Source organism: Pinus tabuliformis, chromosome 9 (assembly GCF_031772625.1).
Source record: "Pinus tabuliformis cultivar Carrire ecotype Pingquan chromosome 9, CPIR1, whole genome shotgun sequence".
NCBI lineage: Eukaryota > Viridiplantae > Streptophyta > Pinopsida > Pinales > Pinaceae > Pinus > Pinus tabuliformis.
In genome coordinates, this window is record NC_142307.1 from 391,557,288 (window position 1) to 391,584,394 (window position 27,107).

At 38.3% G+C, this 27,107-nt stretch overlaps 1 protein-coding gene across 1 annotated transcript in view; it reads left to right on the forward strand.

The window, feature by feature from the left end:
- Positions 1–22,047, forward strand: part of LOC149148787 (AT-rich interactive domain-containing protein 2-like) — a 68,107-nt gene extending 46,060 nt beyond the window's left edge. The window contains exon 3 of the mRNA XM_089445249.1: positions 20,293–22,047. Within this exon, the coding sequence (XP_089301375.1) occupies positions 20,293–21,390 (1,098 nt within the window). The 3' untranslated portion in view covers positions 21,391–22,047. The remainder of the gene's footprint in view (positions 1–20,292) is intronic.
- Positions 22,048–27,107: the final 5,060 nt, after the last annotated feature.

Below are 27,107 nucleotides of genomic sequence, written 5' to 3' on the forward strand. Positions count from 1 at the left end.
TCCCACTTTACCATGGATATTATTAACTTGTAAATATTTGTAAATATGCTTTGTTACAATACCATGGGTCAATACCATGGTTCATTAGTACCGCATGCCTAAAACCATCTCTCATTTCATGATCAATATATATTTGTTTTTTTCAAATATAATTTTATTACGTTTTTAGGCCAACAGACACTCTCCATCCTAGTATGGAAGAGATGTTGTAATACTTGTTATGTTATGCTATCTAAACATTTTGACTTGATCAAATTACATTAAAAAATATATAATTATCAGTTAAAACAATTTGATACATCAAAATAAGAACTAAACTATAAAAATAAATAAAATAAAAAAATAAAAGTAAAAATTATAATTATTAATTATTAAACTAGCCTAGATCCTTCTCAACTTCGGATCTATCAAACCCCTAGGAGGATCAATTCTTTCGAGGTGCAAACCTTTCCTCAAGTTTTGCACTCATAAAAGAGGTTTGCACCTTGAGAGATTTGATCCCTCTCGGTGCTTGATAGATTCATAGTTAAGATGGATCTAGGCTAGTATATATACAAGTATATAATGAAGGTGGCCCGAGTCTTCAAAGCTTTTCGATTTGTCCTTTTTGGGGTTTAAAGATAGGAAAGTGGGATTGAATGTTTCAGGAACCTTCCCTTATTTTTTGGCCTCCTAAATCACTCTTGTAAGGTATTCTTCTAGGAAATCATAGAATCTAAATTTCATAAGCCATCCGCTTGGCCTAGGACTTTTGTATTTCTAGAAAGATGACAACACATTCTTAAGCTTGTACTTAGAAGCATTTTCCACAAACATTTGAGTTGATTCCTTTGTCACAGACCTTGGAAAATATGAAGAGATTTTGAAAATCATAGCTACGTTTGCTCTGTTGGGGTTTTGATTTACTATACAGTGTTATGATGTAATAGTCTCTCTCATATTTGCTATTCATGAAATATTTTTTTTCTTTGCTTCCATTTGCTCATTGCATTTAGCAAATTGTGTTAGTCTTCCTATTGTTTTGCATAATCATGGAAAAAATTTGTGTTTATTGTCATTTCCCAACCATGCCACTTTGCTTTTGATCCTTTGGTTATGAAGGTTATATTCAATCTCTTTTAAATCCTTATAAACATCTTTCGAGGCAAATGTTGATGCTGCCTTTTAAACCTTTTTCAAGGTTTTTGCAAATTGGAAACTTGTAGTATATTTCATGACGGGTCAAATCTTACCCACTCTTGCTTGACCATGTTTACACACCCTTCATACTTCAACCACTCTAAGGTGAAGTTAAAAGGAGCAACATTCTTAGAGTCTCCTTTATCTATTTGGAGAAAATAGATTGATGGTCTGCTTCCCCACCCTCCCCCCCCACGTTTTGATTTTCTTGACCTTGACCTCACATATAAGGATTAGACTTTCCAACTCCCTGCACCTTATTATCTCTCTGTGTTGGCACCTTCTTAAGGGGCTCCACATCTACCAAACCAATCTCCTCTAGATTATACCTAAAATACCTCACCAAGTTTGTCAGAGCTTGTAATTTCCTCCAAACCTTAGAGTTGCTTGGTGTAAAATTAAGATCCCCTTCTACAATAACCATTTAATGCCCTTCTACAATAACTCTTAGGAAAGTAATTCATTGGAGAAGGGATTCTTTTTGTCATATGCCCATAGCTAATAATCACCTTGATTCTCTATGCTAGTTTCTGGAATTGAAAGTTTGTACAAATTCCATAAGCAAGAAACAAGGAATTTTAATAAGTGAATATTACTTCTCCATTTGGTAGTTATTGTTAGAAGTTTTGCAAACCTAGCACTTGACACTCAATTCCTAGTAGATTAACGATCTATTGATTAAATGCACAACTAGGTTCATTAACACAAAAATTTAGTGGAAGCAAAATTTACTAATCTTAATCATGAAAAATGATGCCATAGCCAATTAGAGTTCTTCATTAAATCAAAACCTACTTGGGCTCCCTTTTTTGGAAAAATGTCCCAACTGAGGAAATACATACAACACCAAATTTGATCCAATTGGTCAGTTCCTCCTTGAATGATTTGGATCTCCTTAGCGCCCCCTTCCTCGAATCCAACACACTAGAATATCTCACTCCTCATGGAGATGCCGCTCAACTTTGTGCTGTTGGATGGTGTCTTCTCTTTCTCCCTAGCCTTGCTTTTATAACTTTACATTGAGCTAAATCTCTAACCCTAATCTCTAAAGTGATTGATGGTCAAGATTAGTTCTCGCCTCACTTGAGATCAAAGGCTGAGATTACAACTTAATTCACTAAAGTAATTTATGTACTTTTCCCAAGTTTACTTTAGCTCAATAAGCCAACATAATAGTTATGTGCTTTTCCTAAGCCTAACTTAGGCTAAGTTACAAAAACAACTTGCTCACACTAGAGCAAGTGTCTAAGGGTATCTTGGGCATCTTTTGCACGCTTGGATACCTAGGCCTATATAGAAGTACTTGCTTGAGCTACAAACATCAACACTCCCTCTTAGTGAGGGAGGTACTTTTGTCAACTAGATCTGACTTCGATCCCCCTTGACATTGTCTTCTCTGCATTTGTTGCCTTGGCTATAACCTCTGAATTGGAAGCCTTACTTGCCATTTGGTTTGGAAACATCCTTGAAATCTTGCTGTCTTTGGCTTGGTTCCTAGAATGCTCTTGCTCCTGAACATCCTATATGGTCATCTCGTACCAAGAGACCTTCTTGACAAACATGGGGGAATTTGTTGATTGCTCCTCCCTTCCGGAACTTGAAGGTTGACTCCCTCTGAGCTGATCAACCTTTGAGGTTCCCGCTCATTGTTCTCTGTCACTGCTATGGTTGTGGCCCTTTTGCCACGTCCTTCTAGCACCCACAAGAACCTTGTTGGTGTATAAATATACAAAGATCGTTTCTCGTGGATTTGTTTAGGTCCTTTGAGCCAATTACTAAATCTACTGCCACACCCACTACTGGTATGGTCCCTCTCTCTCCCTCTGAGGGCTGATCTTTGCCAGTCCTGTCAACAAACCCTACTGATATGGTCTTCGTACCATGTTCTATCGACCACTACTTTCTCATGCCTGTTAACAACAGAGTCCTTGCCTAGAAATTTCTTGTTGGGCACTACATCATGCATCGACTTGATCATCCCCATTGCAGCACATTGCCTTTGGCACAATCTTTTGCAGCTTGTCTCTATTGAAACACTTGCATCGAACCTTGCCGCTCCCTTTGTGACTGATCCATCCATTGCTCAAATACACACTGTCCCGACATGCCTATCACTGGTTACACGAAATCCTTTCTCAATGGCTCCTCATGCATGGCATCAATATCCCCTACGCATATTCCTTATGTAGTATCTTTCCCACTATTTACATTGCTAGCCATAGGATTTTTGCACGATGTTCTGTCACTCCCTTGATATTGTCTTCTTTGCATGTTAACACATGACATACATCTGCATAGCTGCCATGTCGTTTGCTAGTGGCTCAACCTCTTTTGGCTGCTGTTGACCTCTTTAAGATGCCCCTGTCGCATCTTGCACAGGTTGATCAACCCGCTCCCATGTGCCCAATCCAACTCTATTGCTTCCTGTCTGAGCTCTGTCCAATTGCTTTTTCTACGCAACCCTTGTGCAACCTCGTTGCGTTCCTGTTCCGTCACTTGGTTGAATCCCAATCGGCTTAACTCGTCTTTGCCTATACCCATGCCTTAATTATAGTGATGGCTTGTTGAGACTTTGTTTTTGCAGGCAGTTTGTGCTTGCCCAGGTTGCTTGCATCTTCGTCTTACCTCTATTTCCAACCTTCCTCCATCCATGTAACCTTTAGACACACCTGTTATCCACTTAGCTGGATTTGCCTTGTTGCATGGTCACCTTTGTGCAAAGCCCAACCCTCGACCTTCGTTTTCAACATGCTTGCCTATTGCCATTCTCGGCCTGACCACCTACCTTCGTTTTCAGCACACTGCCCTACTACCACTGTTAGCGTGGCCACCGTTCGCCTTTGCCTGTCCGCTCAATTGATCTGCAACTTGTCTCCTTCATGCAACATTTGCGCGTGCTATGTCTTCTACTGTGGGGTTGGTTGGTTGTCTGAATATGGGTCTTGGCAATTGGTGGGTGGGTGGTTTGTTGACCTATCCCAACCCTTTTTATTTTTTATTTTGTTAATCTTTAACTTAGACTAAAAAACAATTTTCGCCCCTAATAAAACTTCTTCAACGGCAGTCGGGTTGTACATTCGATTACTTTGGTCTCCCTTTCAAAAATTCCGCTTGTACAATCATGTTTGAATTGTGCCTCGATGATCCTGTTCGAACATGGCACGTGATTCAAACATTGGTTTTTCTTAGAGTTTACACTGATACCATTTTAAAACCTTGCAAACCTAGCACATGGCACTTAATTCCTAATAGATTAATGATCTACTGATTAAATACACAGCTCGATTCATTAATACAAAAATTTAGTAGAAGCAAAATTCATCAATCTCAATCACGAAAAATGACACAATAGATTGTACCCAATTAGAGTTCTTCATTAATATTCTTCAAAAGTTACTTGGGTTCTCTTCTTGGGAAAATGGTGAAATACATACAACATTGGATTTGATCTAGCTAATCAAGCCCTCTTTGGTTGATCTGGATCTCCTTGCTGCCCCCTTCCTCAAACCCAACACTAGCTTATCATACTACTCATTGAGATGCCTCTCTCATTCTTGTGTTGTTGTATGGTGTCTTCTCCTTCCCCCTACCCTTGCTTTTATAACTTTACATTGAGCTAAATCTCTAACCCTAATCTCCAAAGTGATTGATGACAGAGATTAGATCTCACCTCACTTGAGATCAAGGGCTAAGATAAAATTTTATTCACTAAATTAATTTACTTTACTTTTCCTAAGTTTAATTTAACTCAATAAGCCAACATATTAATTATGTGCTTTTCTGAAGTCTAGCTTAGGCGAAGTACAAAAACAACTTGCTCACTTTAGAGCAAGTGCCTAAGGAGATCTTGGGTGACTTTTGCACGCCTAGGTTTGGCCCGTGCAAAATTACCTGCTCAAGCAACAAACATTAATAGTAATCCCTCCAAAAAATCCCATTTGAATCTAATGCTAGAAAACCCTAACCTTTTATAAGTTTTAGCAAAATCCCTTACTATCCTTTTTCCTTCCTCCATAGTTTCTTGTGACCATATTAAATCAGGTTGTTTCACTTTATCCAATATAGTAGGCCTATTCTTTTTGAGGGGTTGATCAATTTCTTGACATTTAAGGATAATATAATCTCAAGGCTTTGTGCTGTTTAAGGATCCCATTAATTTTTTTTGTTTCCCTTGTTGGATCATTTTCAAGGCTTTCTCTCATGTAGGTTGAGGATAATATTTTCTCTCTAGGTTATTTTGGTTGATTCCTCTTATATGATAAGACCCTAAACCACCGTCATTACTACTAGTTGGATTTCATTTCTCAACCTTTCTTGATCTATGCTGATATTTGGAAGTTCGCTGATCCATAAGGGTTTCGTCTGAGCCAAAACTTTGGGATACAAAATCACTATATAGACTAGCTCCTGTACACATGAAATCTTCTTTATCCCAGGGCATGGTCAAGTTTTCCTTTTCTCTAGGGTTACAACTTTTTTCTATCTTCTTAAACCCTTAACCCCATGGCCACTTTGCCCCCTTATAAGTATGTTACCCTTTTCTAATGGAGAAGGTTGTTTTCCTTATCCCAAGAGTAAAAAATTCCTTCTCTATTGGGAAGAAAAGAGTTTGGATTTTGATAGTCTAAATTTTCAGACATATCTTGGAGCTTTGCAGTTTTGATACTTTTTCCTTGTTGAGGTATTGTTACTGATGTGAAAGCAATGGTTAAGCATGGTCAAAATTGTTAAGAAGTTTGTCATTAATGTCAATGCAAGGGAAGCCCTTAGTCTAGACTAGAAGCCCTTAATGTTCAAATGAAAGCCAGAAACAACCCCTAAAGTAAATCAAGATTTTGGTGGATAGAATCAAGGCCAACATAGGAATGGATTACACCATCTTGTAGTGCTCATCGAGACCTTTCCAATGGTAGGTGGCACGCCTCCTAAGTCTTCGCCACTGAGGAGATATCAATTTTTGAAATGCATATGTTGATCTCCTTGCTAGAGCTTAGGTCAGCCCTACTAGATGTCACATTGGCCTTGTTTGGGAGGCATTGAAGCCTATTAATAAACAATCCTCTCTTAATTCAGCCAACAATTCGGTGAAAAAAGAAAGACTTAAAACCTGTTGAGGAAGCAGTTGAGAGAGGTTCATATGTCATGAACCATAGAGTTGTGAAACAAGATTTTTTGCAGGCTCTTTTGTTTTTGGTTAGGGCATTTTGAAGCTATTTTGAACTATCTATGGAGCACATCTTGGAGCAACTTTGGGACAATTTGGCCCTAGTTTGAGATCTAATTTGGGCCATGTTACTCGGCCATGTGGTAGCCTCAGTCTCGACTTGTTGCGACCTCATTCTTGGCTTGATTGGAACCTCAGTGTTTAGCCTTGTTGCAACGCTAGTGTCGGCTTGTTGGAGCCTCAATTTTCGTTCTTTGCAACCCTAGACTCAACCTGTTTTGGAGTGATTTAGGAGCTTGTTTTGTAGTGAATTTAGGGCTTGTTTGATCCGAACTTAAACAAGGACACAACAAATTACAAATATAACCATGAATACAGAGATGTAATAGAAATAACACTTCATTTCATTAATATAAAAACACTGAAATATGCTTACAAACAAAATGGAAGTAAACTAGCTCGGGTGATGGTAGCTTATCTATGAGAAGAGATGTGACAACTACATGCCTCTAAATTTTGTTACAATGAGGCTCAAGGGCTATTTATTATTGAACAAGAAGGGAAAACCTTAAACAACCAAAACCCTAACCCCAACAGATGGAACTTGGTCATATTCTCTTTGTTTGGCGCGTAAGATACCTTGTTGGAAAGGTCTTTGAGTAATACAAGATTTGCGGCAGGCCTCTACCTACGGCTATATGCCTACTACGGAGCTTCGAAAAATGCCGTTTAGGGGGTCAAAACCGCTCCAAAAGTTCAGGACCCGAAAATCTGCTAAAAATAGTAAATGCTACAATAAATAAGGAAACTAATGAAACCAGCTAGAGGTCTAGGTGGAATAGGTGGGTGGCCACCAATATCCACCTGGATCATTCCTCCCTCCTTAGGAAGCAATGGCCCCCATTGCGTGTAGAGCCTCCATGAGGTGAGGAAATTTCTGTTGAATCCTGGTTAACCACTTACCTTGGTGAAGGAGTTGGCCTGTGTTGACAACTTGATATAGTTGGATCCTTTGTTGGCGAGTGTTTTTGATTTGTGTCCATGATTTGATCAGTTGTGTCTTGTTCCATGTAGTTTGGGTTTAACTCTGTTAGTGTGAGTTGTTCTGCAATCTCGGATGTGTCTAACAATGGTGGAAAGTATGGCCGAAGGCGGTCTACACTGAACAATGGGTGTAGACCAAGGAACGGTGGAACGCTGAGCTCGAAGACATTGTCCCCCACAACCTTGGTTATGGTGTATGTCCCATATCAGAGCGGACGAAATTTGCAGTGGGGTCTAGCGAGGCGCTCCTTCTGCAAATGTAGCCAAACTTTATCACCCACCTAAAACTTGTGTGGCACTCGATGCTGATCATGGCGCTGCTTGTACTTAGCATTGGCCCTGTCCAATATATCATGGACCTGCTGGCGAATGTGGTGAATGCGTTCAATGAAGCTGTTAGCCCTGTCGGCTTCCCACGAACGTGAGCCGAATTAGTTGAGTAGTTGCAAATGGTATGCCCACATCAATGGGACATAATAGCTGAAATCCTAGCCCTACCTCAAAGGGGCTATGGCCCTTTGAGCTATGGAGAGCTCTGTTGTAGCTGTGCTGGACATAGGGAAGGCTTTCATCCCATGTGCGTGGATGCTTCGAGTTGTACATGCAGAGAAGGTGTAAGATCATCCTGTTGACGATCTCTTTTTGGCTACCAATTTGGGGGTGGAAAGATGTGGACTTAGTAAGTTTGGTATCCAGCATCGACCAGAGACTTAACCAAAATGCACTTAGGAATTTGCTGTTCCGATCCGAGATAATGCACTGTCGGATCCCAAAGTGTACCCACACGCTCAAAGAAGAGCTTAGTAGTGGCCTTTGCTGTGACACTCTTCTTGTAGGCGGCCATGATGGCCATCTTAGAGAATCCGTCGATGACCACGAAACGTAGTCGTTGCCGTGCATAGTAGAAGGAAGGCCCAACATGTAATCCATGGAGATGGATTCCCAAGGTCGACTAGTAGGCAGAGGAGTATATAGGCCTTGCTTCTTGATGGTTGGTATGGCAATGGCGCAGGCGGTGCATGATCTAATGTACTTCACAACATCCTGACGAAGGTTCGACCAATAAAAATACTTCTGCAATGTTGCCACTGTTTTCTCTACTCCGAAATGTCCAACGATCCGACTGTAGTGTGCCTCCCAAATCATCTTGGCACGCTCGCTTGAAGGAACACAGATGTGTCCCAGGTGGCATAACAATGCATCTTGTAGGTGAAAATGTGGGACTTGCTTACCTTCCAGGAGTGTCTGGTATGTGCTGCAGAATTTTGGATTGCTCTTGTAAAGATGCGGCCACCTCGAAGTTTCGTGCCTGCAGGGGTCTATCACAATGATCATCGCCATGACTGGTGGTCGACTGAGGCAGGTTGCAACATTATCAATTGGAACTGTTGCAGGTATGTGGACCATTTATGATGGTGATTGTTTTGAAACTTCCCTTGTGTCTGTATGAATTGCAGGGGTCGGTGATCTGTGTGGATGACCGTTTCCTTCCCCAAAATGTAATACTTCCATTGACGACAAACCTACACAATGAAATACATTTCTTTGCCATAAATCGGATACTTTCGGACTGTGTCTGAAAGTGTCTCACTGTGGTAAGCCACTAGATGCCCCTGCTGAGTAAGATTTGCACCAATAGCATAGTCGGAGGCGTCTGCCTCAATCTCAAATGGTTGCTGCGGGTTTGATAATGTGAGCATTGGTGTAGAGTAGAGGCGATGCTTCAACTCGACGAACACTTTGTAAAAGCTTTGCTTTCTCTCTGCCCTTGGTGACTTGACTTGAAGGCCAAGTGATATGAGAGAACCCCAACACGAACCTGCGGTAGAAATTGGCAAGACCCAGAAAGCTGTGAAGCTCTATTAGAGTGGTTGGGGTTGGCCAATCCCGAATGACTTGTATCTTGGCTGGGTCCACATGCACACCCTGCTCATCAATGATGTACCCCAGATATTGAACCTGGGTCATGCCAAAAATGCATTTCTCCAAATTGGCACATAGTTTGTGTTGTCGTAGGGTTTGAAGGACCCGTCAAATATAGTGGAGGTGCTCTTCCCAACTCTGGTTGAAGATCAAGATGTCATCTAAATACACCACCATGAATGCATTGGTGAAGGGTTGCAAGATGTCGTCCATCAATCTCATGAAGGTTGCAGGGGCATTCGTCAACTCGAAAGGCATGACCAACCATTCGAAAACGCCCTCCTTGGATTTGAAGGCAGTTTTCCACACATCAGAGGGTTTGATAGGCACTCGGTGATAACCAGACTTCAAGTCAATTTCACTGAAATATTTGGCCCCCTTGAGCTGGTCCAGAAGGTCATCAATCCGTGGGATTGGGTACCTATTTCGGACAATGATCTTTTTCAACACCCGATAGTCAATACAAAGTCTCCAGGTCTCGTCCTTCTTTTGTACGAATACAATCGGGCTCTCACTGGGTGACGAGCTTGGCCTGATTTGCCCTTTCTGCAATAGCTCCCGAGTCTGCCTCTCGATCTCTTCGTTCTCTAGAAGAGAGCGTTGGTTGATAGATCGGTCCATTGGGTAGCGGCACGCCCAGGGTCAGAGCAATGAAGTGCTTGACCTGACAGTGTAGAGGTACCCCTGTAGGTGAGGCGAAAATGTTCCTGTACTCCTCCACGACCTTGTCCATCCGTTGTTGCTGCGTAGAGGAGCTTTGTCTAGAAGCCGTGGCCACAACCTTCTTTCCTTGAGGGCGAATCATAAGGAAAACAAATTTCCTGGTCTGGGAAATGATATTGATGCATTTCTTTACAGTGATCAAAGAGATGGCAGTAGGCAGGGCTACCTCAGGTATCCTTTACAACTTATTGCCGAAAGTAGTAATCATAGAGCGAGGTCTAGACTCATATACAACATGTCTTTTCCACAAGTATGGTTGTTTTAATAATACATCACAAACTTCAAGAGGAACAACATCACACAATACCTCATCCGTGAAGGGCTTGATGTTGTAGGCAAGGCAACACTTTTGGCCCACACGAAGATCTCGTCGTTGGTGAAGTCACCAGATGGTGTATGACTGCAGATGTGTTGTAGTCGGTAGGCCCAACCGCTTCATGACATGTTGAAATGAGGTTCTTTTGGCTCTCGCTGTTGACAATGAACTGCAATGGAGAACCCTTCAACCACATTTGTGAGTGGAAGAGGCGTTCCCCCTCCTTTCGATCTTCAGGCTCTTTCTTTTGGATCTTGGTGGTGGCCACGGTGGCACTAGGCTCTGCATCAATGATCTGCTTCCCTTTGTCATTCCCCTTGTCGGGTACTGACTCAGAGTCGGAACATGCGTCTGATTTAGAAGCCTTCAGCTCAGCCATTAGTGATTGCTTGGCTCGACACTCACTTGTGTTGTGAGTGGAGCTCTTATGGAACTCACACCATTTCTCATGTCCTTTTTTGTCTTGGTGGTGTTGTTCTTTACTTGTGGCTTCGACGGGTCATCTTGGGTCACCCTGCCTTGGCTTTGGCCTTTGCTCTGTGGTTTGGGGGTCCCTTTCCTTGCTTCAGATTCACAGATCCAAAGTCTCGCTTTTTCTGTTTAAACTTCTGCTCAATCTTGACAGCGTATCAGTACGCCGTGCTGAGCCAAGAGATTTTAGGAACTCCATCTCGTCCTGCATGTACTTGTGTAGACAACTTTGGTACTTGAGTACCAAATGCCACTCAGAATCCTTGATACCCAGCTTCGTGCGGAGGGTATGGGAAAAAATTGTGCACTTCGACACATCTTGGTCTCCTCCCTCTCGTAGCGTGGTCCACTTTATGTATTTATCTTCATAGCTCCTGACAGGGTACTATTGTTCCTTGATGACGTCTTGGAAAGAATTCCAAGTGGATGCGGCTGAAAATAGTGAGGATTCCCTCTCGTCCTTTTGTTCAAAGTAGGTTTCCCACCAGTCCTTGACATGTGGGGCGACTTTGAGAAGTGCAAAAGTAATATTTTCCCGATTGGAAAAGTCATGAACTAAAAAATATCCTTCCAACAGATTTAACCATTTATCTACAACATCTGCATCTATCTGGCCCTTAAATATGGGAATATCAAAGTTAACTTGTACCTTAAAAGGAGTGGTGCCTAGAAAGTGGCTGCTGGATGAAGATGCATCACATGTGGGTAGTTGTCGAAGGATTTGGGCAAAGTTATCCATCATCGTGTTCCTCTGTCGCTCGAGGGCTTCCTCGAGCAATATTTTGAAAGGATCTCTTACCCCCTCGTCTTTCTTTTCTTCTGCCATGGGAGGCCGTCGGGGTTTGCGAGTTGGTCTTGCAAAGGTTCAACCAGTTCGAGCCCTAACTCGTTATACCCTGACCTCGTTGGGGACATGCAAAGAAAAAATAGAGAAAGAGCAGACCGCTTTGATGCCACTTATCCGAACTTAAACAAGAACACACCAAGTTACAGATATAACCATAAATACAAAGATGCAACAGAAATAACACTTCATTTCATTAATATCAAAATACTGAAATGTGCATACAAACAAAATGGAAATAAACTAGCCTGGGCGATGGTAGCTTATCTTTGAGAAGAGATGTGGCAGTTACATGCCTCTGAACTGTGTTACAATGAAGCTCAAGGGCCTATTTATTATTGAACAACAAGGGAGAACCTTAAACAACCAAAACCCTAACCCCAGGAGATGGAATGCCAAGAGTTTGTGGGCCTCGTTGGGGTTGTTCGGGCAACCAACTTTCCAAGGTTGTAACTTGGTCATATTATCTTCGTTTGTCGCATACGATACTTTGTTGGAAAGGTCTCTCAGAGTACCGCAAGATTTGCGGCAGGCCCCTGCCTACGGCTACGGGCCTCCTACGAACCTAAAAAAAAGCTGTTTAGGGTGTCAAAACTGCTAAATATAGTAAATGATGCAATAAACAAGAAAACAGATGAAACTGACTAGAGGTATAGGTGGAATAGGTGGGTGGCCACCAATATCCCCACCTGGATCATTGTTTTGGAGTGGTTTTGAAGCTATTTTGGAATAGGATTCGACTTTGTCCTAGGCTGATCTTGAAGGCTCATTTTGGAATGTTTAAAGACAGCTCTATTGTGCAGGCATTTCTTTTCAGTTTGTGGAGGTCAAGGACAACCCAGGTGGTTGTAGTCAGAGTTGAGAGTGCAAATTTGAAAATTGCATGGTGAAGTGACAAACAATTGAGATAGAAGGAATTGTTGAAGACCAAACGACTAAATAGTAAAGACAAATCCAAAGTACAAGTTGGAGCCGAGTTGGTGTTGAGTTGGAGATTGGAGTCTCCTGTGGGTTGGTGCCCAATTGGGGGATTGGTGTCTCTTGTAGGTTGGTACCTATGAAAGTTTCAATTGGAGATGATAAACATGATTGTACTCTTTATATATTAAGATAAGTTGAAACTTATTTTGTCTCAGTTATAAATCTTTAGTGTTCATGTGTTCAATCTCAGATGGTTAATATTGTGATGTGTTGATGGTTAAATATTGGTTAATTGACTAAATACTGAATCATCCCACCCTTAGTGTTTCCAACATTCCTTAATCATTTTGGCTTAGATACCTTCCACTTACAAGCTTTCTTTGTGTATTTGATAAAACACTCATTTGTTAAATGTCCACAGGTATGACATCTTACACACTTGAAATGGATTCTTATATGGTCTATAATTTGTCTACTGGACTGGGACCCCATAACTATTTTTATGCTTCCATGAAGACCTTTCCCGATGTTGATTTCCACCACTATTTTTGCCAAACATCCAATGTCCTTGCAATTTTTTTTTTTTGATTTGTCCAACATTATAGGAGAAGACTTGGAAGCTTGGTTCAAACCAAAAATTCGTTTATGGGTTCAACTCTTTGGTTGAAACGTGGATGTCTTCTCTCCAATGCTAGGATTGTTGAACCCCAAATCTATTGTTGTCCCAAAATTCTATTGCGATCTATCTTCGACCTCGATTACAAACCCTAGCCCAAGAAAGAAAACAAATTTGCTCTCAACCAAGCTATTATCTTCTGCCATCTGATACCCATGAAAGTGATAAATTAGAGCTAAACCTTGGTATCCCTCTAGCAACTCCTTCCACTTCTTCATATAGAGCCAAGGTCTCCTTCTAGATAATTTTCACTACTCCTTGCCCCTAAAATCCTGCTTTTTCTACTGAACTCCCAAGATTTTTTCTAGTAAATGTGGCCCCTCCATGCACTCGATCTTCATGGAGATCCTTCTGAAACCATAGTATTGAAAACCAAAACTAGTGACCACACCAGTCCACCTATCAAACCAAGTTTCAAATCGGAATAGGTCAAACCTGGATTGGTCATATCTCAATGAAATGGTCTTTAAAAAGTACATGAAATAATTAATTTTTTAATGAAAAAAACTAATTTTAAGATTTAAAACCATGATTCCAGACCAATAGAGACAAAATATGCAAAGTTTGCTAATCTATATACCATGTAAAGGTGAATATATCAAAATGGCACCGAGTTCAATACATATCAGCAACAAAATACATAATAAATGAGGCTCTAAATGGCCTATATAGACCAAAAACAATGCTACAAGCAATGGGGCCACTGGCCTACTACAAGTCTACATATCAGTGATCAACATGATCACTCCTCATCATGTTCAAACAAATCACTGCTACTAGAAATGGGATCATCAACAAGAGATACATAAACATCATCTAGCTCAAAGTCTTTAGGCTTGAAATGCTCAACCTTATAATATGATCGAATTTGAAAAAGTTTAACATGCCTAACCAATGATTTTGGTTTGAGTGAAGGGTTCATCTCCTCAACCTTATAATGTGGTAGAAAAAGCTTAGCATGCCTAACCAATTATTTTCCCTTGAGTGAAGGGTACATTTTTGTTAAGGCCATGGTAGAGGAGTTCAACAATCAATACCACTAACATCATCAACGTTCAACAATCAATGTTACCAACATGAAGGTACTCAAAGGGTTTCACGCTCTTGATCAAATGCCAATCTCATACCCTCACACATGACAGAATCAAATGGAATCATTGCAAAACCCCAAACCATGAAATCTTGAAAACCATTAAGTCTACTGAATTTTGAGGGAAATCTAAAATTCTAGTTTCTCCATATGAAATCCAATGACGTCAAAACCACTCTCAAACATCCTTAGTCATTTCATGGTAATGTTAAAAATGTAAGTAAAAGGAGGAAATCGAAAAATAAAGGAATTGTCACTTTTACTTTAAGAATTTAATATTACCATTGATTGCCAACATTGCTAGGGTTGAGATGTGTGAGGCAAATGAGAGGGGAGGCATGCTTTTCTTGGAGGGCATATTTTTGGAAGGAAACTAACCCAAATTTCTCTCAAAACTGCTTCAAAACTCACAAACCCACATTTTGTGGGGTCCGCAGCCGACCTGGCAATAAACCGTCCGGTTTATGCCCGGTCAAACCAAAAAACCCGGGAGGGGGGGGGGGGGGTTTGCTAAGATAATCTGGTTTTTCAGCTGGTTTGGTGGCCTGGGCTAACAAACTGGCCAGTTTGACCTGTTTACGGTTCAAACCGACCGATTTTGAATACTATGCCTGAAACACTTACATGAATCTAGAATCAAAACTCTCCTGTAAGGGACTGCTAAACTTTTCTGATTGCTTAGCACACCTTTAGGCCTCTTTTGACATGTAGGGAAAGCTTTCCTCTGCTCCTTCGTCTTTGGTAGTTTTGCTCATCCTGTGGGTAGTGAAGGATCTTTCCTGGTGAAGGATCAAATCTGAGTCAATGCTCCTGACATCTGCACACGTCTCCCTTGGGACCTGCTCTGCCTCCTTTCCTATAGTTTTAATGCTGTATATCTGCTGCCATCTGGCTAATTTGGATCCACTTTTCTGAAGTCATTTTGAATCTTTTCCTTCGCCTTTAAATAATTCTTTTACATATAGTACCCCTCTATGCACATCCCGAGGCCTCTTTTGAAATGGAGGAAAAGCTGCTGTCTTTCGAGTTTCGTAGTTTTGCTCATCCTCTGCATATTGAAGGATCCCTGACTCAATGTGCCTGACTTCCCCACACATCTCCCTTGGGACCTGCCTCCTTTCCTAGAGTCTTAAGTTTTAACCCTGTATCTGTTGCTATCTGGCTAATTTGGATCCGCTTTTCTGAAGTCATTTTGAACCTTTTCCTTTGCCCCTATAGAATTCTTTTGGATGGAGTACCCCTCTACGCCAATGAAACTATACATTTGAAATTTTTTTACCCTTCTAGTGGATGTGGACTATAGTCCATGAGCTCCTCGTCTGCATCCATCATCTCCCCTTTAATATTCAGTTTTCAGAAATCCTAGCTTGGGGCAAGCGTCGATACGTTAGACCTTATTGGTTGAATTTATATTGCATGTGAATAAATTGTAGAGATTGACTGGTGCTTCCCCTCATGGGCTATTACTACTTGCTGCACTGGTCTTTAAATTAAACTGAGTCTCAAGTTCTGAAAATTCCAGGGAATCGATGTGGCCTGCTATGGCAAAGGGCATCTCCCCTCTGCAGACAGCTTGTTTTACAACTTCGGTGATTGGTGGCTGTGATATACTCTGACCTTGTGCTGCACTATTATGGCAGCAACAGTTTGCAACAATTTTAGTGCTTGAGAATATTCCTCTCAGAAATTTCTTTGCATAACACTTCACATATTTAATGGATAATAATTTTTCTTTTCTCGTCTACAGATTTCCTGTGGGCTGTCCAGTTTTGGACAAAAGGTGCAATACTGCAGATAATATTGTCTCCTTTCAGTTGAAATTTGCAAAAGTTTGTTTCTGCAGGAGCAGTGTATGAGTCACAATGTTTTGAATGGTTGGTTATGAATAAAATGGTACCAGCCAATGTGAATGGCAACAGGCCAGAACCAGACTTGTTCTGACACCTCTTGTGGTGAACCGTGCTGTAGTCATGGATGCTACACGGATTCATAAGAGAGGGGACAAGTTGAGTCTTCATTTATCAGTAAACAGTTCAGTCTTTTTGCTATGCAGGTATTTCCAAGTCTTCTGTTGTTGCATGTAAAGAAGACTTCGTAAGGCTCTATGCGTATTAGTCTATTGGGATGGAGGGAATCAACTAGGTACCCTTGCCCTATAATTGTCTTCCTTTCTTTTCATGGGGCCCCATAAGTCACTCCTAACAGGACAAAAAACTGTTGGCTATTCTGTAGATAGATGAAGATGGAGAAGATGATTTTATTAATATCCAACAACTGACCACTGGAATAAGTCGGTGGGACTGCCAAACACAATGATGTAAATATAAAGTTTTTTGAGAGCAAAGAGGGCTCTTATACAAAGCAAGATGCAGAAAGTAAAATGTGAAGTGCTGATATAAGCTAAACCCTTTGTTTATCCATGGAATTTAGTACACCATAACCATTATGATAAAAGAAACACAACTTTTGAGAAGAAAATAATGCTTACCCAAGATGGGCCTTGTTAAACTTGTTTTCTTTCCAAACTTCTATTCGCAGCCTTCTTTTGGATTTCTGTGCCAAAAATGTGTTATTGAAAAAAATTATTTTTAAAAACACATTATATTCTCTTTGATCGCTATGTTTTCTGGGAAGGATTGTACTTATGGTTCTCCTTGAACCCCACACAAGCCTCTTATTGCATCTGCTGACCCGCATCTATATCCTCTTTAAAGGTTTTCTGTATTTTGGTATTCTCACCATCATTTGTATCCATTTTACTACTCTTATAGCAAAGAACATTGTTTCCCGCCATGCAATAGTTAGTGATAAGACTGTGGATTGTTCGTTATCTATTCTCCATTAATTTTCCATCTTTTGGATTGAGGTTTTCATTGGGACGGTAGAGTTCTAAGATTTTCCAATTTCTACATATTGGAACACTGTATTTTCGTTTATTAGGGAGTTCGAAGATTTAAGAGTTTATAATTCTACTTGTCATTGTATTTCGCCATAAGATTTACTTTGTCCTTTCTGTTTGCCCTCCCCCTTTCTGTATTTTGCCATCAACTATTATTCTTCCTCTAGAGTTCAAATTTCAAAAGATGAAAACTAGGGATGACTTTATGAACAGACATCCCTTCAGAGTTTCTTTTCTTAGGCATGTTTGACTCACCGTAGCAGAATAAATTCAGGTAGGAATTCGATTCAGTAGAATTTTGGTCCATATTCAGACTTGAATTTGATTCAGTTAACCAATTATTAACCGAATCCAGATTAGGATAAAATGACACTGCAATTATATTTGGAATTCATATTTTCACATAACCCTAAGTTACCAGGATATTTTGAAAAGCCAAGATCCGGATACGACAAGTATAAAGTTATAATTATAAACAAATATACAATATTTTATAATTATTAAATTTAAATTTATATAAAGATAAAAATAGAAACACATTAATTTTTAAATATATAATTTTTAGTACTTATCAAAATAATTATTACATGAATAATATCAAAATTAATGTATCGTTTATAAATCTAATTAAATTAATATAAATATATTTAAATTTTAAATATAATATATATATTTTTTTATTAATTTAATAATATTAAAATTAGTGTATCGTTTATAAATATTTAAACTAGTTATTATATTTATATTAAATGGCTATGAAACTTAATTTATAGAACTTACTTTTTTACACTTGAATATTTTTTAAAAATTTAATTAAAATATCTAAGTAAATGTTTGGTGGCTTACCATATATGCATTAAAGCTTATAACAAGGACAAAGTAACTAGCGGCAAAAGTAGTTTATTATTGGCACCTTTGATTTTTTTCATTTTGGTTGACGCTCAATTTTCTAGTTTCACGGACACCCCATAATAATTCATTTCCATTTTTAACCCGATAGTGGTTTATTATTCGCTCTTCTGATTTTTTTTTCATTTTAGTTGACTTTCAATAATCCATTTATTAACACATATTATCGGGTTATCCATTAACTCGTCCGCAGATTTTTTTGTTCTGATGTTTGCGCTGACGTCTGCTTCAGAATTTTGCACTGACGTCTGACAACTTAACCTGCCGACCGATGTTGGGGGCGGATCCGGATCTCCTCGGATCCGTATCCGAATCCGGGGATCCGCGGATCTAGCCCTTTGGCCTGTGTAATTTCTAGATCTTAGTTAGAACTTAGCTATGCTATTTGTTTTTTTTTGTGATGGTTATCAAGGGTGCTTTGTTTTCATTTCCTCTGTTTTCTATTAATTATTGAAACTTCTTAATTGTTTGATCTATTTATAATATATATTGTTATAATGTAGTTAACTGACATGTTTTTCTGTATTAGCGAGGTGTATACTCACCTCCTTTTCTCAAATTGGATTTTTCTAGTATGATTTTTTTCCCCTAATTGTACTAAACCCAAATCCGATTCCATATATGGTAACTATGGTTTCGCTTTGCAGGTATCCAGGTTTGAGAGCTTGACCCTGCTTCTTACTTTCTATGAGCCTTATGCTTTTCATGGAGGATCTGCCGTTGACTCATGTCTTCACTGGATCTGAGGGGAAGATTCTATGGAGATTTATGTTCATCATGCTGTGGGTTCTGAAGCTCAACCTTTTTCATTTCCGGGGACTCTAGAGAGCAAGCATTGGCCTGGTGACCATATTCATGACAATACTTAAAATGAATGGATCACTGCCATAGTTGATCTCGAGTCCAAACAGCCTTCTCTAAAACTATTTGAATTGTTTCTTGCGAAGGGATTGTTAAAATCCATGTCAATGCAGATAAGGGTTTAAATAGTAACTGTTTTTAACTTAAATCAATGCCATTCCCACAAAGGAACCTAGGACATTCCTGTCACCCAATAAAGTGTTATCATTTCATAATTCTATTGGAAGGGAAGTTCGATCCATACCGAGGAGTTTTTGCAGGATTTTCTGACCTCGAGTTAAATGCTCACTCCCAGAATTTTCCTGATCCAATTCATCAACGATTTTTCGGGAGGCTTAATGTGCAGGAGTCTGCAAATTGAGTCATGATCCATAAGGTGGATGAATTTAATTACGTTGCTACTGGGTTCACTCTAAAGATTGGTGGTTAGGTAGGTTTCTCTGGGCAGCCATTATTTGGAAGTTTGACCAGAGTCTCCTTTTTGCCAGTTTGTTTTAAAAAGGCAATCATGTTGTCTGCAGTCTTCTAAGTGGAAGACTATTCGGAAGATATTTGAATGAGAATGAGTGGTGGGGGGGGATGGCTGCCTCGATAGGATGTTTAGAAGATGTCAGAATAGTGACAGTAGAAGGCAGAAGAATTTCAATGATGAGGGAGAATGAGGTTTTACAGTTAGAAAAGGGGTGGATCGGGTTGTATGTTGGGCATCCAGACACCATATATAGCACAAATAGAAAAAAGGAACTATTGCAAACCTTAATCCAAATTATGTGAAGTCATGAAATTCATATTGTTGAACCTCAAAAGATGATTGACTAGTTTTTCTGAAAGAAAAAGTAAAATACATCTATGTTATTATAAATATGGAAAACTGAGTTTTTGTCCTTGTCGTCATGATTTTGACTCTTCATATCCTAAATGATGTTTAAGAATGAAAGTGAAATAAAAATGATATCTTCCTACTGTATTTGCAATTTTAAGTTCTAATAATGTCCTTTTACCTTTGAAAGCAGTGGTATATTTACTAATTTTGCCTGCTACTTCTTGTTCTCTTGAATCTGCTTTTGCTAATTCTGGCCAAGCACACACCTGCCTTCATGAAAATGATTGCATTTTTTTCCCTATATTTTTATTTAATGCCAAGCAACAGTTTCTTTGCTTCTAGGGTTGTTTCATTTTAGATCCTAAAAGTGCACAGCAGGAACTATGATTGTTGTTTTTTGGTACTTGTTGCCTTAGTTGTTCTGATGTTTAATTTCCATGTAAATGCAGAAGAAACAGAAGGTTCATCCATCTCTTTATGAAGAGTCAAGTGCGGCTGATCATCAGGCCCTCGACAGATTGAGGGCTACTGAGAAGCGGGTGGCATTGTATGGTTTTCAGCCGTCACCTTCTGCCTCTCCTTCAGTAACGTCATCTGTACCAGGGACTCATACGCTTGGCAGCTATGTTTCCTCTGTTCCAAATTGCTTTGATACACGTGTTCAAGATGTTCCAAGGGTGCCTGTCAATATTTTTCTGTGTTTAGAGCGTATGCCAAGGAAGAGGATCCCTATAGGGTCTGACTTTCAGGCTGTTGTTCCTCCTTGGAATGGTCCGCCCAAACAGTCAGGAAATGTGGCCTATAGTTCTGTTGATGATTTAGAAGACTCTAGATTGCTAGGTACACAGGTATGGCCTGTAAGAGGTGGCAAAAAGGTGGTTAATAAGGAAAGAATTGGAAAAGGGCGGTCTAATACTTGTTTTTGTGAGTTCCCAGGTTCAATAGAATGTGTTAGGTTCCACATACAGGCGGAAAGAGAGAGGCTGAAATCAGAGTTAGGGTTTGCTTTCTTTACTTGGAGATTTGATGACATGGGGGAAGATGTCTCAAGGTCATGGGCACCAGCTGAGGAGCGGAAATTCAGGGCACTTGTTAGACTCAATCCTGTGTCACTAGGAAAGAACTTTTGGAAACTTCTACCAGCATGCTTTCCTTCTAAATGTATGAAAATGTTGGTCAGTTACTACTTCAATGTCTTTGTTTTGAGGCGGAGAAGTATTCAGAATAGGGCAATGCCAGAACAGATTGACAGTGATGATGATGAATCTGAGTTTGGTTTTATTGAAAACTTCAATATGCATGGGATGGTACCCTCTGGAATGAGAAATGTTGAGAGGTTGTCAAGGAGAAGCTATTTAGGTCAATCTTCCAGCGCTTTAGTTTGTCACCAAAACATGCAGGATGATGATTTTGAGGTGGTAGGGGAAAAGGAATGCACAGTTAGTGAACCTTTTATTGGTAGTCACAATGGTATTCAAAACCAACATGGAACATCATTATTGAACTACGGTATGGCAGAAAGTGGTATAAATGAGAATGGGACTTAGATGAAAATCACTTCGGAGCATTTTCATCATTCAGGCATTCCAATATTTACGAAGACTGGATGAAAATTGCTTCTGGTTTCAGTGCCAATGGGAAAAATGAATGTTGAATGCTAGCATGAAGTTAAAGTTTGAGATGAAAAAATGATGGCTGCGTGGAGGTTCACTGGGATTATAAAGCTTGTGCTTTATGCGAATGCACTGGACATGTAAACGGATCTGAACTTATTTGTGGAGCAACTGTGCAAGCCGTGTTCTTCGTCTCATATTTGGATGGTAGCTATGATATTCTAGATGTTCACTCGAGGGTGCATTTTTAGTTGGAACGCTATGCAATATCCTCTCCAGGCTGGCATTTGATTTGTGCTTTTTCGGTTGGTGGACTGAATTCTGTTGTTCTTGTTTACATGCTTCCTATCAGGCCAGGCATGTCTGCAGGATAGAGTAGCATGGCAGATTATGCCTTCTGAAATCTCTAGTACAGAGTGTCACGGGAAAAAGGAATTTGGAAAAATAGTGAATTTTGACATGCTGTGATTTTAAGAATTAAGAGGAACCATCGCACTCTATTTCTATTCTTTTGACTTCAGTTTGATGTAATCAATTTTCTTCTGGTGTATGTGACCAAAGATAATTTACTAGATCCATGATTTCTGTTAAGTGATGTTTCTTGAATCTTGAAAAGCCATATAAAAGGGCAACATATAAACTATCAATTGAATTTTAGTCATCCCATCTGAACCATATTCTGGTAAAAAAACCCATGTTGAATAACTCTGGAAATACGATACCACCTTGTATCTTTAGGGTGTTTGTACCAATGATGACCCATGTTCAAAGCTTGGTGACCTCTTGTTTCGTGATAGTGCCTGGTCGAGTCTTTAATGTGACTTTGTCGAAGTTAAGGTGTATCTGGTGGCCGTCCCGCAAAAATCAAAATATAAACCTAATTTAAAATAATTAAATATCAGGACCATTGTCTATGCATTTGGTAATGACGGTGTAAGCATCAATGAGAGATAACTTGGACTTCAGTTTTGAAAATTTCGAAGGAAAATGATTCTTATATTAGTCTACGAAAGAGTGAGTGAGAGATCTCTAGAGGGGGAGTGACTTATAATGTGAAATAGTATAAAAATTATGTGTACTATTTTTTAAATTAGCGGTATAAAAATGAAATATTATATAAAATAAAAAAAAAATAAATTCGCAGCATTGGATTATTTTTTAAATGTAATTAAGAAAAATTGAAGAATAGATTTATTCAGTCCATGAAAAAATTTGTAGTTAATTGTGAAATAAAAATGTAAATTGAATTTTCTTATTGAATTAACACAGGTTTAGTTTATGTTATAAATAAATTATATTATGTTTTATATATTAATTATAGGATTAAAATAAAAAAGTAAATTAACTTATTCCCTATACACAGGTTTAGTTTATATTATAAATTATAATATAAATAAATTATATTAGGTTCTTCTATTAAATTAAAACATGGGTTTAGTTTATATTATAATTTATAATATAAAAAAATTATATTAGGTTTTTCATATTGGTTATAGGATTAGTTAGTTTAGGTTTGTTTTCAAGTGAGTTTAAAGAATTGTTTTGTAATTGTATTAATTTATGATGTATTTATTTAATGTGTTTGAGTAGAAAATATTCATCTATTAGATTATACCGACTGATTATATTGACTATAAAAAGTAAATAAAAAATAATTTTAAAATGATGAGCTGATATTTCTTTGGAATAAATATGATATTATAATAAATGTTTAATCATATTTGTAAAATGTGGTGCAATGTGGTAGTGATTTTATTAACATATAGATATTTTTTTGTAATTTATTTTGTCTTTTAGGTATGAATGACATGGGTGGAATCTCATGTTACTCATACTGATTTGATGTTAAATGCTAAAGTAGAAATGGCAGGTATGAATGACATGGGTGGAATCTCATGTTACTGATACTGATTTGATGTTAAATGCTAAAGTAGAAATGACAGGTATGAATGACATGGGTGGAATCTCATGTTACTGATATTGATTTGATGTTAAATGCTAAAGTAGAAATGGCAGGTATGAATGACATGGGTGGAATCTCATGTTACTGATACTGATTTGATGTTAAATGCTAAAGTAGAAATGGCAGGTATGAACGACATGGGTGGAATCTCATGTTACTGACACTGATTTGATGTTAAATGCTAAAGTAGAAATGGCAGGTATGAATGACATGGGTGGAATCTCATGTTAATGATATTGATTTGATGTTAAATGCTAAAGTAGAAATGGCAGGTATGAATGACATGGGTGGAATCTCATGTTACTGATATTGATTTGATGTTAAATGATAAAATAGAAATGGCAGTATCTGGGAGTTGCACTTTCTTTTTGAATTGGAAAATAATAAATGGGATGTGTATGTCTCAAAGTTCATGTTACTGATTTGATGTTAAATGCTAAAGTAGAAATGGTAGTATTTGGGAGTTGCATTTTCTTTTTGAATTGGAAAATAATAAATGGGATGTGTATATCTTAAAGTTTGGTTCTAGAGCATTTGTCTTAGATTTCCATGTTCCATTTGTTTTCATGGTCCATGTTTGAGCATTAATTTTAGTTGCGTGTGGGTTAACATTTGTTTTTGTTGACAATGTTCAAGCATTTGTTTGAGTTGACCATGTGACAATAAAATCTAGCACCTTAGTGTAAAACCTCATTGAGTGACCTAGATAGTGTCCACCAATGGTAGTGCCATGTAAAAGTTTTACCCTCAATTATGGAATCATCATTGTTATATAAAATATTATTGTTAAAATGACAACTCATATCCCATTTTTTTCAAGAAGGAAAAAACACCAATCATATCCCATTTATGCTTTCCAACATTTAGAAAATCATCAATATTTTCCATCTCCAAAGGTTTCTTCATAAAAGCTTCCTTCCTAGGTTTCAAACTCAAAAGCTTTGAAAGGAATACAAATTACCTCGTTTTGGGCTTCATGGGAAAAGTGCTTTCTTCAACAGGTTCTTCCTCACATAACTAATCTCCAACATTAGATACTTCATCGAAATCTTCAGTAGGATCATAATCTTCAATGTGATCTTCATTGACATGTTCCTTCAATGCTTAATTCTTGATTTGGCTAGAAAGGGCTTCTTCTTGGAAATTTTCTTCATCAATTTATTCATTTTTTTAATGGTAGCTAATTCAAGTGACAAATTCATGTCCTTTTATTTTCTAGATGCCTTATTCACATTCTTAAGAAATATAAGAAGGCTTTCCTTTCGTGAAAATTTTAATAGGTCTTGATAGGTGCCTTCAAACTTATAAAATCTTGGGCTCCAACTTTTTGAGAAACTCTTCAAAATATTTTGCTAGAGAAGTTATGCTCCTTCGACTAAAATGCTGGATCCAATACCTTTGTTGATCAAATATAGACTTGTGAAATGATCTAATCATCACATCTTCATGTACCATATCATTCTATGCCATTAGTTTTAAAAATGTTATGACATGGGAGAGTGCCGAAGGATTGCCATTAAATTCTTGACAATTGTTAAGGCATTCATTGGGAATTTCATTTGGGTATCTAGGGACACATTGCATATCAACAATAAATCTTTCATGAAAGCCCCACATAATTGTGCTTTATTCCATATAATATAGGATTATGGAGTCCCTAAGGTGAACCTTGAATGCTTTTAAAAGGTGTTTGTTTCACCCTACAAGCACAAAGTCTTGACTTTGTTCTTCCAATGAATTCACCAAACAAGCACACTAAAAGAGGCTTTGAGATGTACTCATCGAAGAGAGGTTGAAGCAGACTCATATCTCAAGAAGAAACACTGCGACAATGATGCCAAAACACCTTAGTACAAAACCTCATTGAGTGAACTAGACAATGTGCAACAATAGGAGTGTCTCTGTTGTCTCCTTAGCGACTGCTCCCCTTGTTTTAGTGATGGACATAATTTAACACAAGGAAGGATTCCCTAGTATATCTTAGGGATCAAATAACCCAATCAAGTCAGGTGCCCCAAAGGGTTCTACAATGATTACCGCCAGAAATGAAGGTTAGGTAATTAGGGTTTAGGGTGGACTCAAGATTGGAGTTGAAAGGTTCATATGGTTATTCTAGAGGCTAATGTCCACTGATAGGTTCCCAAACACTCACAATCAAGAACTTACCCATGGATATCATAAACTAGCCTGCGAAATCAGAAATTGCAACAATAGAAAAGTTTATGACAACAACAAATTTAGCCCCCAAAACTATGATAATAAGGTGTGTAAAATGAGGGTTGAGATTATGAGTAAACAAGAATAAATTACATCATTTTTCTATAGTTAAAAATGGGTATATAACAATACTTAAACCATAGACATCAACCCTCATTTAGGGATGGAAAATGCATATTAAATGACACATCTTTTCTAGTATATTCTAATCCAACCTTAACTATAAGAAAACATTGTCAAAGACAATAAATGTTGAAAATATATGTTTTTTTCAATTAAAACCTAATTTACCCCATAACAAGTAAAAAATGATTTTAGGCTTTTAAGGATTTGATACAAAAGATAGAATTAACGTCTTTCCCAATCCAAGGCTAATGGAGTCTACGAGTAACAAATCCTTGGACAAAAGAGATGGATGTGGGTTCAAAGAAATCAAGGGGGGACTAGCTTTTGTCCCCTAATCCTCTAACCTTAACATCCCTCTATTTCCTTAGATTAATGAAGGGTGGGAGTTAAACCTAGGTCACCTCAAAAGAACTTGATAAAAATCTCGTTCAAGGAGAATAAAGAGATAGAAATAACAACCTAAACATGGTGCATACGTAATAACCCTAATCCATCAATAATAAGCAAGTTGAAGGAAGATGACTCACATTTAGCTGCATGTATAATAAAAGTACATAAAAAATCATCAACGAAAGAGAACACACCATAAAATCTCCCAACAGACAAGTCGCTTAGCTAGTCCTCCATAGGGAGTTTAGATAAAGAAGACTAGTTATCTTAAGTGTCATCTCTCCAATGTGTAATGTCCAAATTGAGCTAAGTTCTCCCATATTTATATTAGAGAACCAAGCACTTTAATTAGGCTAAACCACAATAATTTCTAAGAGGTAGTTACCCGTGTAACTTATAAATGTCTCAACTCCAAGTGAAATTTTGTTTTTTGGAATTTTGAAGAAGGGAGGATTTATAAGGATTTTTCTTTTTATGCATTGAGAATATCGTATTAAGAAGCCTAGAAGGCCACTGAGATATTTATTGACTTGGCATGTGCTATGATGATGTTGAAGAGTTATCTTGAGTAGATTCATGTGTGCATACATGTTGTGAGCTTAATTACTATTATAGAATGCACTTTTCTATTTATGGACAATATTTAATTACATTGTCATTATCATTTTCATGATTGTTTTCTTCAGTGAATACTAATCGGAACAACTATTGAGTATTCTATATGTGCTATGATTAGTCAGACATTCATTGCACTATAATCAACTAATTGTTTTCATGTTGAGCAAATGTCATGTTTGTTTGCTTATCTCCCCACTAAGGCTAACCACAAAGGAATGAAAGCTAATGATATTGTTGAATGATATAAAGTGCCCAATGACCTCTTGGCTAGTGGATTTATTGATCCCTCTGGATAAAATTGGGCATGTATAATTTCTATGTGAATAAACATGGGTAA